The following is a 17,015-nucleotide window of genomic DNA, read 5'->3' on the forward strand; positions in this document are numbered from 1 at the left end:
GTCTACCTACTACAATGAACATGTTAATCTGATGTTACATACATTCAATGTGTGTGACAACATGTATTTACATACGAGATAAAAACAATATTTAATCTTTTTTGTAATGATCTGTTCTTTCATTTTTAGTTATCAAGTTGTTCACTAACCAAAACCCTCTTTTATTGTGTTAACCCATTGAGGAAGTATTTATTGAGGCTTCTGCAAGACTAGTAGCAGCAATTAAATTAGGCAAAAATTGACTTTGATTACAGCATTCTAAACAAAATCCAAAAAAGATAAGAGTAATCATTATTTTACAACTGTCTTTACAGTAAAATCTTAATTAGATACATAAAATACTATATTTTTAAGAAAATTATTATTTTAAAATATTTTAAATTTTGTACATATATTTTATATAAATATTTGAAACCAAACATTTTTATCATGTTTTACTTACTTTCTAACTAACTTTAACATATTTTACCTGAAATATGACAATGTTTTCTACATATATAAACATTTTCATGCATATATCCAAAGAAAAGAGCTCAAAAATAGAATAAAGGAAAATATTATGAGTAATCTTTTTTATATGATTTTGCTGGACATTTACTTTAACTTCTTGTTTCCTAGGTAATGTAGATATTTTTATTCACCTTACACAAAATAACTTTACAAATAATGTAACATACTGTACAATTGTAGAATAATCCAAATAACCAAATCATCTTGATTCCAAGTTCTTCATCCTCGCAAAGATCATGAATCGGTAAACGGTTTTTGAGCACAGGAAATATTTACATCCTCATAACTATCACTGATATCAGAATTGCACTCGTAATCAATGTTTAATAACAAAGGAATAACATAGTCCTGCAGTTTTTTACAAACATTACGATCAATCTCTCATCTAATCAAAAACAAACAACACACCTAACTTCGCATGTAATAGCTGACAATCGAAAAAAATGGCAAAGTACTCAAACAAACAGGTGATCAATTCTGTGCTTCCAGTAACAAAAAAAGTGTAATGAAATGCATTTTCCTCTTAATAAAAGAACCAGTGAAGACCATAGAAACGCGACCATAGCAGGTATTTTCAGAACTATAACAATAAAGAATGGCTAAACATTGATGATGAGACCAGCTTGTCGCTCGGCATTAATCCCAGACCACTCAGTACGAAACCAGTTTGTCTTTCTTCCCCAATGGGTTAACCTCGAAATTGCGCAAGTAGCTCCTCCCTCCCCCCCCCCCCCTTCACTGAAAAAAGGCTCATAGTAATGAGAGGACTGCGTGAAACCCGCTCTATTGAACACACCATCTTCTGAGCTTGCTACAAGACCTCCGACCATTAACCGAAGAGTGGTGTCAATGAGAGATGTGTCGAATCCGAATCTCAAATGCACTGAATCTTCAAAACTTATTTGGGTTCAAGAATTAATCAACGAGATTCAACAATCGAATTTTGAACCAGTCGCTAATTATTGGGCAGAAATCATGTTCCACCAATTTTCTGCGGCACATGAAATATTTCTTATGCCAAACTAGTGAACAATGAATCATTTTGACCGTAATATAGACTTTCACACTGCGCCGTCTATCTGTTGTGACGGTCAATTGAAACTGCTTAAGTCACAAAGGAAAACAGATTTGCCGAGCTGAGTCAAGTCCTTTGAATTGTGTATGGGTGTTAACGTCATCTGAAGGATAAAGTGGCGGTAACCGTGAAAATTTGATGTAGTTATCGAAAATGAGGAAATTATATATAGTGATTTTATAAACATATTTTTATTTGGAATTGTATTCTATGTTTATACAACTGTGCTAAAATGTGTTTTTGTCATTCTTTTTGTCATTCCGTGACTAAATACCAAATTAACAAACTCTCGTTGTTTTGATTTCAGTTTGTATGTTATAAATTTAAGTTCATTCATGGCTACAAGTATTACGTGTCAATTTACTGCGCAAACCTCGTTATTTTATTTAAGAATTTTAATGTAGATGGTTTAGGGTTTTTTTTTGGGCTTAAATATTATGAAATTAGATAAGTGTTGCACAATATTACTATGACTAGAGATAAACAGAGACAGAAGTAAACTTGGATCACTCACTATCCAAATGCCACACATTCCAATCTGACTTCTTTCCCAGCAACTGGAGCCTCCGGAAATGCTTTTGGAAAATTATTTGGAAATTTGAGCTGTTGATGGTTTGCTGAAAAACATAAACACATATATTTGTATGTCGAAAATTAATACTTAAAAATATACATACACATTATACTGTATGAAAAGATTGCAAGGTATTTTTATGATATGGGCCATATAAATAAATAAGCCTAATATAATTATTTGAAATAAAGGTATTGATGAATTAATAAGAGAAATTAATGGCTAGTTGTTTTGTCCATGATTTACATATTTAAATAAACCAAAACAAAATAAATTGTATTCTACATAAAAAACTTTTTAATTTTATTTGTCTTAGTGAATCTATAATTGGCTACAAGAATACAGGTAAGTAGCATTAAGAGCCCTTAGTTTTGTAATGATTGTAGATAGAACAAAAAAAAAATTTATTGACATTTAACTTATGTATACATAGAGATTTTGGATCTGAACAATTAAAGTATTTATTAGTTACTTTATCAGTTGTTACTGAATATGATATAGAAAGCATTCACTGTAATAAATCTATGAGGGGTTGTTTCTTGTAACAAAATTTTTTTAATAATAAGACAAATAAGGCAAATATTGGTCATAAATATTTTTCATAATTTTATCAACTTTTCCAAATTCCCGTTTTCTGTTCAAACATTTTGACATTTTCTCAAAAACATCTCCCGTCTGTGAAGGGGTCTGATCCATGACTACAGTTCATTGTGAAGCTATTGACACATAAAGTAATAAAACGCTTGAAATCCACTAAATGTTACAAGTCCAGACTGTAAGATGGATGACAGAGTTATACTGCACCCAAAACGCATTATTAGATGTTACCATCAATGTGTAATAACATTGCTTAGAGCAACATAGCCATGGAAAAGACATTACACCATGCTGCTTGGTTTTTTTTATGGCAAGCCACTCTTTCTCACTGGCACATATTATTATGTATCAGCATAGGTTTTTAGTGCTTTCTGACATAAAATCCACAGTTAATTTCCTTTCACAGCTCACAGTACATTACCACGATCTTTCATACTGTCTGTTCCATTTTCAGTCTGTTTGGCAGCAATGTGTGTCTAGTTGACAATAACAATGTCCAAAAATCAATCTTCCCAACCTACGAAGTCAAAATTATTAAGCACAATTGAATCTTTGTTTTGTACGATAACCTAGACAGAGTGCACAAAGTTATTAGGGCTTTTGATAAATGGGAATTTAACTTGGAACTACCATGTGGACTTGTAATTAATAATGTCTACTGGTTGGTAAGATTTGTGACAAATGTCAAGATTTCTGTGCTATTAAAACTCTCAAACCATGTACTAATCCCCAATCTACCAATGGTTCCCAAACCAATCTAATTCATTCACATGTGATTTGTGGAATTTCAATATATCGTGATAATGCAAAGTAAAACTTGGATAAAATACTTCTGCAGCAAAATGACTAGTGAAAATTCCAAAACTGGAAGATTCATTAAAATATATCTTTCCAGAAATGGTAATTTCGACTGGATACAACGTTTGAATATACAAATGATGCTACGCAACTCACTATACCTTCAATAACTGGTAATAGCCATAGTTCTTAAATCAGAATATTAACCCTAAAGAGAGTTTTTATTCATAATCAATGTAATTACATTGTTATGTGTAAGGTAGTTTGCTTTATGGATTTTTACCGATTTCTTTGACAAACTATTCTATTCTATGCAGTGGTTTGTATATTAAGATGAGAGCATTGATATTTGAAATTGAATCCAAATCCAAAAAGATCACAATTTTTGCTAACTAATTTTCTAAGAAATTATAGTGTACAATACTGGTTTTGTAACTTGTGAAAATGCAACTTATACCATTGAAAATGTGAATTTTTAGTTGGTTTAGGTTATTATTGAATTTTGTTTTACACATTACTGACCATATATCCAGTGAACAGAGAGTTGCTGCATGTTAATTTGGCCTATTTTTAATATTAATATTATAACGTCGTGTCACTCTAACCATTATAACCGTCAATCGTCATAAATATCATAATGTATTATTGCTGCTTCAAAATTTCTTGCAGTCCAAAATCGTATTACAGATTGTTTCTCACAGTCGGCGGTTGCCTCAATTTTTATTAAACACATAAACTTCTACAGCTCACTAGACGGATGACACGGCTGCAAATGATGTCTAAACACATACAAAGTGTGGTGGTAGAATTATGTTTTACTCTTACTTTCGTTCACAAATGGGCCTTATTTTTTAAAAATAACCCTTGTACATAAAACAACACTCACAATGAGGGTGGACATTGAGGGGGAAGAATGGCCCGTTGCGTCCAGTGTCGGACACTCGACTTTGCACATTACAGCTGTAGTTGCCTCTGTCGATGTTCTCCAGGGCCGAGAAGTACAGAGCACCATCGAATGACACAAATACTCGCTTGTCCTCTTCTACGAAATTTGGAAAGTAGTCTCTGGCCCAGTAATACTTCACACCTGGAAACACAAAACTAATTATAACTAGTCTTTGATTAACCCTTCAATGCACTATTTAATTTGAACTGAACACCCCCTAAGTGGTCCACTTAATTTCTTGTTTTTCACAGTTTTGTGACAACATTACCTATACATACATTAAATGATTTTCTGTTAAGCCTATACTTGTCAAAGTGATTATATTGCTAAAATATAAGTATACCCATACAAACATGTACAAAATACCATCACAAAACTTTTAAGACATGTTTACTGGAAGTTATTTGCTGTACTTACATTAGAAATTTGCAACTGTGTGATATGTCTTGAAGCAGTCCTCTAGACATAGGCCAGCCTCACATTGGGGACACCAGTAGATTGTGTCCCTTCTTCTGCCATGTTTGTAGCAAACCACACATCTCCTTTGAGGCTTTGCTTTTTTCCCAGTTGGTGGAATCTTTTCAATAAAATGTCTTTCAGTTAGGCGCAATGGTGGAGGCTCAGTGGATGGTCTGCCTTTAACTGTTCTTGGTACCTCTTGTTGAAATCTTTCCAACGTTTCTTTTACTAGGCCTAATCTAATGTTAAGTGATCAATATTGTTGTGTTTTGACTTCCGAATGACGTATGATTTCAGAATTGTAATGTTTAGCATACGCTTGAAGACTTTCATGTACCATTTAGTACCTCTTTTCCTTTCCAGTAGATAGTTCTCTAGCATTTGATCTCTAAGGTCCACACACCCGATATTCTTATTATATTCTACTACAATACCAAACATAAACAAACAAATAAACAGCTGAACACAAACAATAACATCGTCATGCCAGCAGACAAAGTCGTTTACCAGTCAATTACGTAGTTAGAAACAGCTGACAGCAAGCGCCACCTTGATCGATGTTTTCGTCTACTATAAACTACATGTTGAACGGCTTTCGATACATAGGTATCGATACACCGATAGTTCATTTCATCTTCTTTCCAACGATGTATAACTCGAATGTATTACATTGAAAATAACCTAAATGTATTCGTTATAAGATCGGACTGCATGATGCGTACAGCGTACATTGCGGGCCGAGTTCAGCGGTAAACACTAGACGTACGGTGTACGTCGCGGTGCATCGAAGGGTTAAAACATTACTCACAGTTCTCTCACAAAGCAAACAAACAACTAGGCTAAACAAAACCTCACGATGTGCTTAACATTACATTACAATCGATACAACATTTCAAAACGTTTTAGTTACGATTAATTGATTGTGAGTACCAGGGATGAATTCAATGACCAGTTGCCTAAATATTTTGGGTAAAGAATAACTACAGCGGTGATTAGGATAGGAAACTAAAAATTCCTAATTTGCACTACATTAAAAATATTTGTTGATGTATGATAGTAAAACATAAAAATTGTCTTGTATAAATAATTTAGAACTATCCTGATTTCATTTTAGCTCTTTGAAAACAAGGCAATTATATACAAGTCACCTATGAACTTATGCAAGAAAGATAACGCAGCTTATTTATAAACCACTGATAATTTAGCCAGTCTGTATTTACACAACCTTCTGATGTTTGCAGTGGCGTAACTACAACTGGGCTTTTGGAGGGATGAGTCTGATTGAAACCACATCACACTGTGAGGGGGAGAGGTATGGAATAAATCTAAATTTGAATAGATTAGATAAGCCTAATGCAAAGTAAAAATTGTATCTGCTGCATTTCAAACAAGTTGGATTAGCCATTGTGTGAATTTATTTATTTTTAGGGTTCTTTAAGGGGAGGAGTTTTACTCCCCTTATCCTCCCCCCTCCCCCCAAGTTACACCTCAGAATGTTTGATATAATACAGATTTGATGTAACAAAGGTTCAGAGAAGGTTACATTTTGTTAATACAGTAGAGTCCCGCCGATCCGAACCCCGCCAATCCGAAAATCCGCCTAATCCGAACACGGCTAGGAGAAAATATAAAATTGGTAAAAAGGCAGGAAAATAAATTAAAACCAGTTATTATAGTAAAACGTAAGTTTTATTTCTCAAAGCATTTTCTTACTGACATATAGAAACTGAAATTACATTTGAAAACGTTAGATGATACATACATTGTACGGAATTTATACTGTTAATAAATGAAACATAGTACTGTACTGTACTGTATTTATAATGTACAAACCCCTACGCAAGGCTTAGCAAATAATTTGTACTTTAACTTGGGACACAATAAGGGATAAAAACGTTAAAACAAAACACTGCAAAACCCAACACTTTCTTAAGACATAAAGTCAGTGATCTTCTTTTGACGCAACACACTAAAACGACTGGACGATGCAATGTTTCGCCAACGCCGAATGAACATTGGGAGTAGCAGTGGCATGTTGCTCGACGTAGCGTAGAGCGAGAGTCAAAGGCACTTGCAGCTGCGCTGTATGGAACAATATTCGGTAGTTTGGGCGTCTCCCTCATCCTCACTGCTACATGAGTCATCAGCTGGGGACTCCTTGCACCTGTGCCACGATGTCTTCGTCTGTGTACTCCTCGAAGCCTTTGTCATCTACAGCCGTCCACTCATCAACACACTCCTTCTCTACATTTTCGCATCCCGGTATTTTTTTTACAAGAGGAAGAAGTTCGCATTCATTTACCGGTGGAACAACCTCTTCAACAAACTGCAGATCAGGCCAAAGATTTTTCCAAGATTTCTGCAGAGCTCCTACGCTTGTGTTCTCCCAAGCCTCTGCCACCCAGAAAATTAACATCTTTGATCGTGATTTTCTTAAGCTTTTGGAGAATTGTGAGGTCTTCATTTTCCTCAAGCAGGCTTCGGAGCAGCTTTTTCCGATAATTTTGCTTCAACGCTTGTAGAACTCCTTGGTCCATTGGTTGTATGATCGAAAGTAACGTTCGGTGGTAGAAAAAATGGCTTTTATATCACCAATAACCAGCTCTAAGTCCATCCGGATGGGACGGAGCGTTATCTATGAGTAACAACGCTCTATCAGGCAGTCCATTTTCTTCATTGTAGGCTCTCACGTTGGGCACAAATTGTTTCTCAAACCATTCTTGAAAATCGAGGTTTTTTGGATTTACCGATAACCATCAAAGGTATCTTATTGGTGGCGGAAGCGTTGCTGCATGCTAATACGGTTAGTCGTTGCTTATCATTTTAAATCCTGGAGCGGACTTTTCTTCTCTTGAAGCTAGGCTCTTTGTTGGCAACGCTTTGAAATTTAGCCCCGTTTCATCAGCGTTGTACACTTGCTGGGGTGAGTAGGAGGATGTAATTTCTTTGAACTCCTGAAGATACTCTGCGGCTGCGTTGCTGTCTGCAGACATCTTTTCGCCAGTTACAGTCAGTTGCCTGATACCGTGCCTTTTTTTCCACCGATCTAAAAAACCGCAACTAGCCGAAAATGACGGATCGCCTCCCATAAGGATGTTTAGTAGAAGCGCCTTTTCTTTAATAAGAGGGCCGGTAATGGGAATGCCTTTTTGTCTCTCTTGAGAAAACCACAAGTAAAGTGCTTCATCGAGTTTGTCATACGATGACACAGTAGTAGTAGTTTGACGTTTTTCTAGAGTGTTTTCACTTGTAACAGAGCAAAATTGTTCGATTTTTGCCCGCTTCTTTTTCCAGTCACTGATCGTCGCTTTACCGACACCAAATTCAATTGAAAGTTGAGTAGCACTTTCACCATTGTCTAGTCTTTTGAGAACTTCGAGTTTTTCTTTTAACGTACACGAGTTGTGTTTACGTTTACTAGCCATAATGAAATCGGATATACGCACAGAGCAGAGCAAAGAACAAACAAAACTGCAAACCACAAACTACAGAATACACAGTAAGAGCACGTGCTGCGCGTATGGAAGATTGCACTAAAACTGTCGTCTCGCCACTCGTCACCGGGGTGAGTGGTGGAGGGGATAGGGGTGAGGTAGTGGCAGTCCCAATAGTTTTGCGCGCCACACTGTTTCAAGGTCACCGACCAACTCGCCCCGCCCACCACAGACAGGTGGCTTCTACTAGATTCATTACGCACAAACAATGGCACTCAGTTTCGACCACGCGATGTTACCGTACAAAGACAGGAAGCTGTAATATTATTATTACGTTTAATACGTACTTACTATTGTTTATTGCATTTGATTATTGTATGCATTTAATTGTTTTTAAAAACCACGTAAATTGCACTTGAAAGTTGATAAATGGTACTATTTAACAAAAATCCGCCTAGTCCGAATTTCCCGTCAATCCGAACAAGGTTCGGTCCCAATTAGTTCGGATTTGGCGGGACTCTACTGTATATGTATTTGATTTTTAAATAATTAAGTATTATTTTATCAGGTTTTGATAACACATCTGTTATTTGAGTCATTTAGTGTAATATTACAAAATATATTGTGATTGAATCGGACACACAGAATAAACCGACAGATGACAGTGTACATAAACAGACTTTGTGTGATGTTTTTTTTATATGCCACATCTTTCTTGTCTGCCAAATGCCACATGACAAAACTTTCTTGACAAAAATACACGAATTTGAAATCTTTTTTATTTGTAACCATGAAAATTTAGAACTACATATCTGTATTACACATCTGTAACTATTTAGATATGTATGTTTGTTATTTATGTGTATGAGTTTTCTTAAATCCTAGTGCAATCTATACATGATTTGGACGTAATATACTTCTTGTATAAACTAAGATTTCTAAACTTATAATATGAAGTAAAAAAATAAAAACTATTTTTTAATATCATATGTAAACATATATTTAAAGAATTTGCCTATTTAATTCAAACAGAAAAATACAGTTAAAATTAAAAACAAACAAATTTGAAAATACAATTAAAGCAGTTTTACAGCCGTTGTAAACAATGTTCAGATGTAACATATAACACAAAGTTGGACATAGGAACAGAGCTTGCACACAAACTCAAGTTTGCACTGCCATCCTCTCCAGATGGAAAAAGCCGTCAAACGCACCAGCATACAGCGTTCGGTTGCTATGAGAAACCGTTTCGGATCGATAACAAGCAGCCAATAATTAAGAATGGAACGCAACTGTTGTCTCTAGTTCAGTTACAATTATAACGAAACATTGAGCTTCTGCTGACTCACCACCCTGACCTCAGACTCTGGTTACTGAGTTTTGTTTGTACTATTCAGACCTTCCAAACTATCTCGGAAATTTATGCTTTTCCATCATGTATGCTGATGGTTCTGTCCTGTTAATTGGCAGTAACACCACTGAGCTCTTGGACATTAACATCTTCATCACAGTGAGCATGGCACAGCAGTATTGTGACAATAATGATCTTGTTTTTAACTCCATTAAGTCAAAACTTTAGCATTAGAAAGGCTAAAAGATGAAAGTACCAAGCCTCCAGACCTACAGAGGGTTGAAGCTACCAAGCATCTGGGTGTAATATTGGATGAACATCTCTCTAGGAAGCTTCATATTGAAAAGCTGTGTTCTAAACTAAGCTATGCTATTTATGTAAGCACACCAACACAAGAAAAATGGCATATTATGCCCTCTTCAAAACCCATATTAGTTATGGGATAATCCTTTGGGAAAGCTCTTCAACTGATAATCTTGAAAGAGTCTTTATTACAGAAAAGCGCGCTGTGCCTGGATGGCCTTCAACCTTGAGATAGCTGTTGAGGGACCTTTAAGACACTTGGTATTCTCACATTAGACAATAGACAATAGACAAATATTTATAGTACAATATGTTTTCTGCTATCACAATGTAATAAAAAATGGTACATATTCAATGATTAAAAACTACATAACTAAACTTATTCTAAAACATTACTTTTGATACATATAAAAAAATCACTTTTGATACATTAATCTATAAAACGTTAAAAAAACATTGATTAAATCCAAGGCTTAAACCCATTTTACATTTTTTTTAAATATATATTTTTATTATTCGTTTTCATTATAAACTGTCTTCAAAGAATTCATTTACACTATAATGTGTTTTTTGACAGAGTGCTTCTTTTAATTTTTTTGTAAATGTAGATAAGGGAAGTTTTTATATGTCTGTGGAATATTATTATATAATTTCAAACCTAGATAAAGAGGACTAGTTTCAATTTTTTTTTAGTTTATGTGCCGGATATTGAAACAAATTACAATTTCTTGTGCGATATTTATGATTAAATTTGTATTTTTCAAATTGATCAGGATTCTTATATACTAATTTAGGCAATGACTTCTCCTTACCGATAAACAGAACTACTCTTTTTTCCAAGAAACCTTCCTATATTGGAGCAAGACTATATGTTTCCACAATACTTAAAAACATGTGATTCCAAGACCTTAAAAAGACGACTACATATCTGGCTCAGACATAAATCAATCTACACCATTGCAGAGTTCAAGATTGCAACAAACACTTACCTTTAAAAGAAAAAAAATGACATATTTAAACCAATTTCAGTTTTTTATATCATTATCAAAATCATGTAAACTTCACATCATGACCATATTGTAATTATCTGACATTGGTTCTTTCTTTTTAATGAAAATGAATTCTGGCTGCTAACAAAAATTTTCAAACCCTAACAAGACGAATATTATGTATGGACAATGAGGTAATTTATCATTTTTGTGTCATGCATTTATAAATAAAATGAAAGGTAATGCACCTGGAAAGGACTGAGGTGGATCACAATATACTGTTTTCCCCCAATTCTCTTCTCCCTTCTCTTCCGATCGCTTGAGGTTGAATTCACCAATGAATCCAAAAGTAAGTTTCACAGTTTCGGAAATGATGGTGCCGTAGTCATTGCTGGCTTTACAATGATATAAGCCACGGTCTTCCTCCTGGGGAAAAAATGTTATGTTACAATAAGTAAACTAACTATAGAATTATTATACTTAATTGAACAAAGAGAAAATTACTTAATAATATACTTCATATCATGTCTAATTGTCTACAATTTGTAAGTGCCATGATATCAGGATTTATATATTTTATATACAAAGTATATAACGAATAAGACAAAAAAAGTATGGTAAATAATTGTCTGCAGCATGTAGTATTTTGCTTGTTTATACACCTGCTTTTTGTCTTACCTATATATAGGATAAATCAAAATTCCAGTGCAATATACAGGTTGTTTCAAAAATTATAAAACATGCATTATTTTTGTATTTTATAATGGCAACTTCATGAATTTTTAACCAATAAATATGTAATTTAAAGAGGCCTTAATGAAAAAAAGTGTTTCACCTGTCTTCTTCATAAGCATATTTTGGTTATTTAATACAATTTCAATGTCACCTTTGCATCATTTCTCAGTGATATTTTATTTACAAAGTAAGCTATATCCAGTAGAAATGTCTGCTATAAGTACCAGAAATTAAATTTACAGAAGTACCATTTAAGCAGCTACAGATACAATGTACGCTTAACAGCAATGTTAAGATCTTGCATAATCTGGCCCGCTGATCTACTTTTAGTTGTGAGTCAGTGGTGCATCAGTCCGCACCTGTGCTGCCAAAAGTCGACATTCTGCCAAGCACATAATGTACCTGTAGGAGCTTGAATGGTTCTGCCTGATCATCATGAAATGTCAAAATTCTAATTCTACAACTCAATATTTACTGGGAGTCTGATAATTATTGCTTTCCACACTTTGTAAAACATGACTAGCTCAGTACTTGAATGCTAAACTGTAATAAAAATAAATAAATAGACAAGATTTCTTGTCAACAGTTTTAGTTTTACCGCTGTTTCTTTAAAAATCAATATGTAACACTAAATTAAAGTATATATTTATTTAAAAATAAACAGTAGTAACAATGATTTCTTCCTTTTAATTAAAATTTAGTATTGCATAATCCATTCAGTTACTGAGTTTTAAATCATTACGTTCAAAGAGGTGTGAACAGCAATTCTGATCAAGATAAATGCCCGAGGTAGAATTTATGAGTGTAAAGTGTATGATTTATGAGTATTTCCTCTTGTGACATCATAGGATTGATGAGGGTACCTTTCTAGGTTCATGGATAATGAGAGTGCCCCCACTGATGGTGAAGCGAGAGTCCTTGAGAGGGTCGATCTTGATGGAGACCAGTTTGTCCCCCTGATAGTCTTCCTTAAACCATTCGTAGGTCGGTGCAGGGTAGCCTCCTGCCAGACAGCTGGACACATAACTCGGTTTATTGAATCATTTCGGCAAGACCATTTAAGAACATAGGCTCTATTCACATCTTATATATATATATATATATATATATATATATATATATATATATCAGGTGTTTCATCTAAGCTATTTCAAATTGGTTTCCTGGTTTTCTTTATTTTAAAACCTGTTAACAGGCACCATTTTGCTAATATTACAGAAAATAACAGAATTATTTTTTTTATTTACCTTTTGTCTACTTAAACATATTTGCCAAATTTGGCTTCTTTAGCCTTACTAATTTTAGAGATAATTTTTTTATACAAAATGGGGGCTAGCAGCTAAACGAGACAGTTCTAGACTTATGTTTATATGAAATTTTTTTATAAATAATGAGTACTATCTCAGCCACACTCTGTGTACAATTAAAAAATAATACAAACATATACAATATGCAATGACGATTGAAAACAACTACATACATTGCAGCATTTTTGTTTAGTTAATCAAAATTAAACTTCCAACCAAACTTCTCCTATTATTTGTATAAGGTTTTTCAATAAAGTTTTGTTACAAAGCAATCCATTATTTTGTTCCTCAACATATCAAACAGGTCTGTCAGCATGCTTTATAATGGTGAAGTAATTAGAGGAATGGGGTTTCATAAGCAACACATGCGTAAGTCTGTACAGTACAACAATTTACTTTATTCTTCTATTATTTCTGATCATTTGTGATAGTTTTTAGGTTTTTAGTAAACTTATTAAATCCTCTGAATATTACCAAGGTATTTTAAAATCTTTAAAACTTATTTCATGGAATTTTGTATATTTAATGTAAATTGTTACAGCGAATGCCATGGCTAATCCACAAACTGAAAAAACTACACACAGACTATTAATAGAGAGTGAACTGTATATTTTTGTATAATATATATTGTTGATTTTTTTATATAAGGAAGACCAAATATATTTTGACTCATAATTTATTGATTGAATGAATACTAAGGGTGATAATACAGGCATACAGTTTTAGGATTTCTGATCACTCAATGGAGCATATTAGTAATAGACCACTAACCTTAGTGAAACATCGTTTGTGATTTTTCGCTTGGAAAGGTCGAACACTACATCAATGGGTTGGTTGATGAAGTAAGGCCCGATGGGTATCTTGAGTGGGTCTTCAATGTCGATGCCGTACTGATAGGTTCTGTCATCAGCCATGACGTAGTGGAGTTTCGTCAGAGGTGCCTCGCAGATATACAACAACAGCTCCTCTCCGGTCACTTTCTCCAGTCCCCACTTCTTCAGCGAGTTTGAGAAACTGAGCAACATCACATTCGGCAATAGAACAAGGAATATGACATTTTCCTACATGGCACATATTTTTTGTTTAATGGCTAAACCAAATAAAAACATAAGTTATACACAAAATAACAATAGCAATAACATCCCCAAATATTAAAAAACGTAATGTATTTTTTAACTCAGAGAAAGGCAAACCATTAGTTAAGTGGTTTACACCAAGATTGAAAAATGAATATAGGCTATACTATGTATTCATACAAAGTTTTTAAGAGTAGTAAAGGTACTGTCAATGAAAGGGATCATAAGAGAGTGTATGATTCCGCTAAACATGAATACAACCAACAAATAAAACAAGTTAAAATATCAGCAAATAAACACTTATAATTCAAAAATCAATATAAAGGAGCATGGAAGGTAATAAGGTCTGAAAGCAATAATAATTAAGAATTCATGAAGTGCTATTTCCATTTGATGATTTCAATAATTATTTTAATCAGAGTTGCCTCCCAATTTAGTAGTACAGATTTACCGTCTTTAAATTACAGTCATGCTACTGAGATGGCTAACAATTATGATACACGTCGTCGTAGAAGTGCAATGCCTTATTTTAAGTGGAAATATATTCTTGTAAAGGATATTTTATATTGTGTCAACAAACTCAGCTCCTCAAATAGTCTAGACTTACATGTTTTTTCTAATATACGAGGTGTGATCAAAAAGTTCCAGGACTGAATTTTTATACATTTATTCATACAACATACATTTTATTCGAATTTGTCTCCTTCAAAGTACTCCCCTTGGGAAGCTACACACTTTTCCCACCGGTGTGTTTCCACTGATCAAAGGCCCCAGAAAACTGTTCTTTTGTAAAGGTGTTTAGCAGCTCCGTCGTTTTTTCTTAAAATTTTGTCAACTGCTTGAAATCTTCGTCCTTTCAGGAGTCTCTTGAACTTCGGGAAGAGAAAAAAAGTCTGCTGGAGCCAGGTCAGGTGAGTAGGGGGGCTGAGGAATGACAGTCATTGCGTTTTTTACACAAAAGTCACGGATAACTAATGCAGAGTGAACAGGAGCATTGTCATGGTGAAGGACCCAATCACCACTTTGCCACAGCTCAGGTCTCTTTCTTCTCACAGCATTACGCAATTTTCTGAGGGTTTCAAGATAAAGAAAACGATTAATTGTTTGACCTTGTGGAAGGAATTCATAGTAGACGACACCTTTACAGTCAAAGAAAACCGTAAGCATGACCTTCACATTTGATTTGACTTGACATGCTTTCTTGGGTCTTGGAGAGCCTTTTGATGTCCATTGTGATGATTGGGCTTTTGTTTCCACATCGTAACCAAAAACCCATGTCTCGTCTCCTGTAATGACATGATCCAAGAAGCTTTCGTCGTCATTTGCCTTTTGAAAAAGTTCCTCCGAAACATGAAAAACGTTTTTGGTCTTCAGTTTTGGCACAAACTTTGCTGCAACACGACGCATTTGAAGTTTTTCAGTTAAAATTTCCTGACATGACCCAAATGAAATGTTACACTCTTCTGCCATTTCACGGATTGTTAGTCGACGGTCTGATCGTACGAGAGCGTTCACTTTAGCAACATTGTCATCATTGATTTGACGTTGAAGGGCGTCCGGAACAAGCATCATCGTTTGTGGATGTTCGGCCATCTTTAAACCTCTTGAACTACTGATGGCAGCATGATCAGCTTAGACATTCTTCACCAAAAGCCTCTTGTAACATCAAAAAGGTTTCAGAAAACATTTTGTTCAGTTTCATACATTCTTTACACAAAACACGTTGCTCTTCTTTCACATTCATTTTCATTCAACAAAAAAATAGCCAAACTCTATAAAACTAATCTCAAACAAACTGTGCTAATGTTACTTTCAGAGATGTTATGATTGATCTGCAAACACAGCTGTGTTACTGTTGAGTCAGGGAATACAATGCTGCCAACCGCATCGCTGTGAGACATTGCATTCCCATAGTATATAAAAAGTCCTGGAACTTTTTGATCACACCTCGTACGCATTGAGCATATTATACATTTAATAGTATAGCCTTTAACTATTCTCTTTAATTTAATATTGGAACAAGGTGTATTTCCACTAGCTCTTATAGTTACAAAAACAATGCCTATCTTTAAAAAAGGTGATAAAAAAGCTCCAGAAAATTACAGCCCAATATCTCTTGTACCTATATTTAGTAAAATATTTGAGTAGTGTGTCAAAGAGCAATTAGACACCTTTTTCTATCATAACAAATTCCTATGCAGTGAACAATTTTGTTTTTTGCCAGGACTAAATACAAACAAGGCTGAAGAAAAAGTTGTTGAAAATATACTGTTCAATTTTGAAGAAAAACGTATTACAAACATGTGCCACTCTAATTGATTTGTCAAAGGCATGATTTGTCTTTCTCACGAGCTACTTCTAAAAAAGTTGAATACGTACAGAATTACAGTTGTTTAAGTCATACCTTAGTGATAGGGAGCAAATGGTTGTTCAAGGTAATGATAAATCTGAGTTTAGAAATGTACAAATTGGAATCCTTCAAGGTTCTGTACTTGGGCCCTTTTTATTTATAGTTCCAATTAATGACTTTGCTTATAGTATGCTGTGTTTTTCATGTTTTGTGTGCTGACGACACAACATTCATTAATAAAAACATTATCTTAATAATTTCATAATGGTGCAAGAACACTCTTTGAAGATAGCACTTGAGTGGTTTCAGGCAAACTATTTATCAGTAAACAAGAACAAAACTGAAGAAATTGTATTTTCTATAAATAGTTAAATATATCATAATTTTAGGCCCGTAAAGTTACTTGGTGTATATTTGGATAGTACCCATAGCTGGTCAAGTTATGTCAACCAGCTTTGTACAAAATTATCAAATGTGGTTTTTTGCTCTGTATATTATTAAAAAGATGTTG

At 34.2% G+C, this 17,015-nt stretch overlaps 1 protein-coding gene across 3 annotated transcripts in view; it reads right to left on the minus strand.

Moving 5' to 3' along the window:
- LOC124368877 (contactin) overlaps nucleotides 1-17,015 on the minus strand; it is a 59,884-nt gene that overhangs the window by 25,455 nt on the left and 17,414 nt on the right. For all 3 annotated transcript variants that reach the window (XM_046826351.1, XM_046826352.1, XM_046826353.1), the window contains exons 4-8: nucleotides 13,850-14,092; nucleotides 12,635-12,785; nucleotides 11,285-11,462; nucleotides 4,441-4,641; nucleotides 2,100-2,202 (exon numbers count right to left, since the gene is read on the minus strand). In XM_046826351.1, the coding sequence (XP_046682307.1) occupies nucleotides 2,100-2,202; nucleotides 4,441-4,641; nucleotides 11,285-11,462; nucleotides 12,635-12,785; nucleotides 13,850-14,092 (876 nt within the window). The remainder of the gene's footprint in view (nucleotides 1-2,099; nucleotides 2,203-4,440; nucleotides 4,642-11,284; nucleotides 11,463-12,634; nucleotides 12,786-13,849; nucleotides 14,093-17,015) is intronic.

Source organism: Homalodisca vitripennis, chromosome X (assembly GCF_021130785.1).
Source record: "Homalodisca vitripennis isolate AUS2020 chromosome X, UT_GWSS_2.1, whole genome shotgun sequence".
Classification (NCBI taxonomy): Eukaryota; Metazoa; Arthropoda; class Insecta; order Hemiptera; family Cicadellidae; genus Homalodisca; species Homalodisca vitripennis.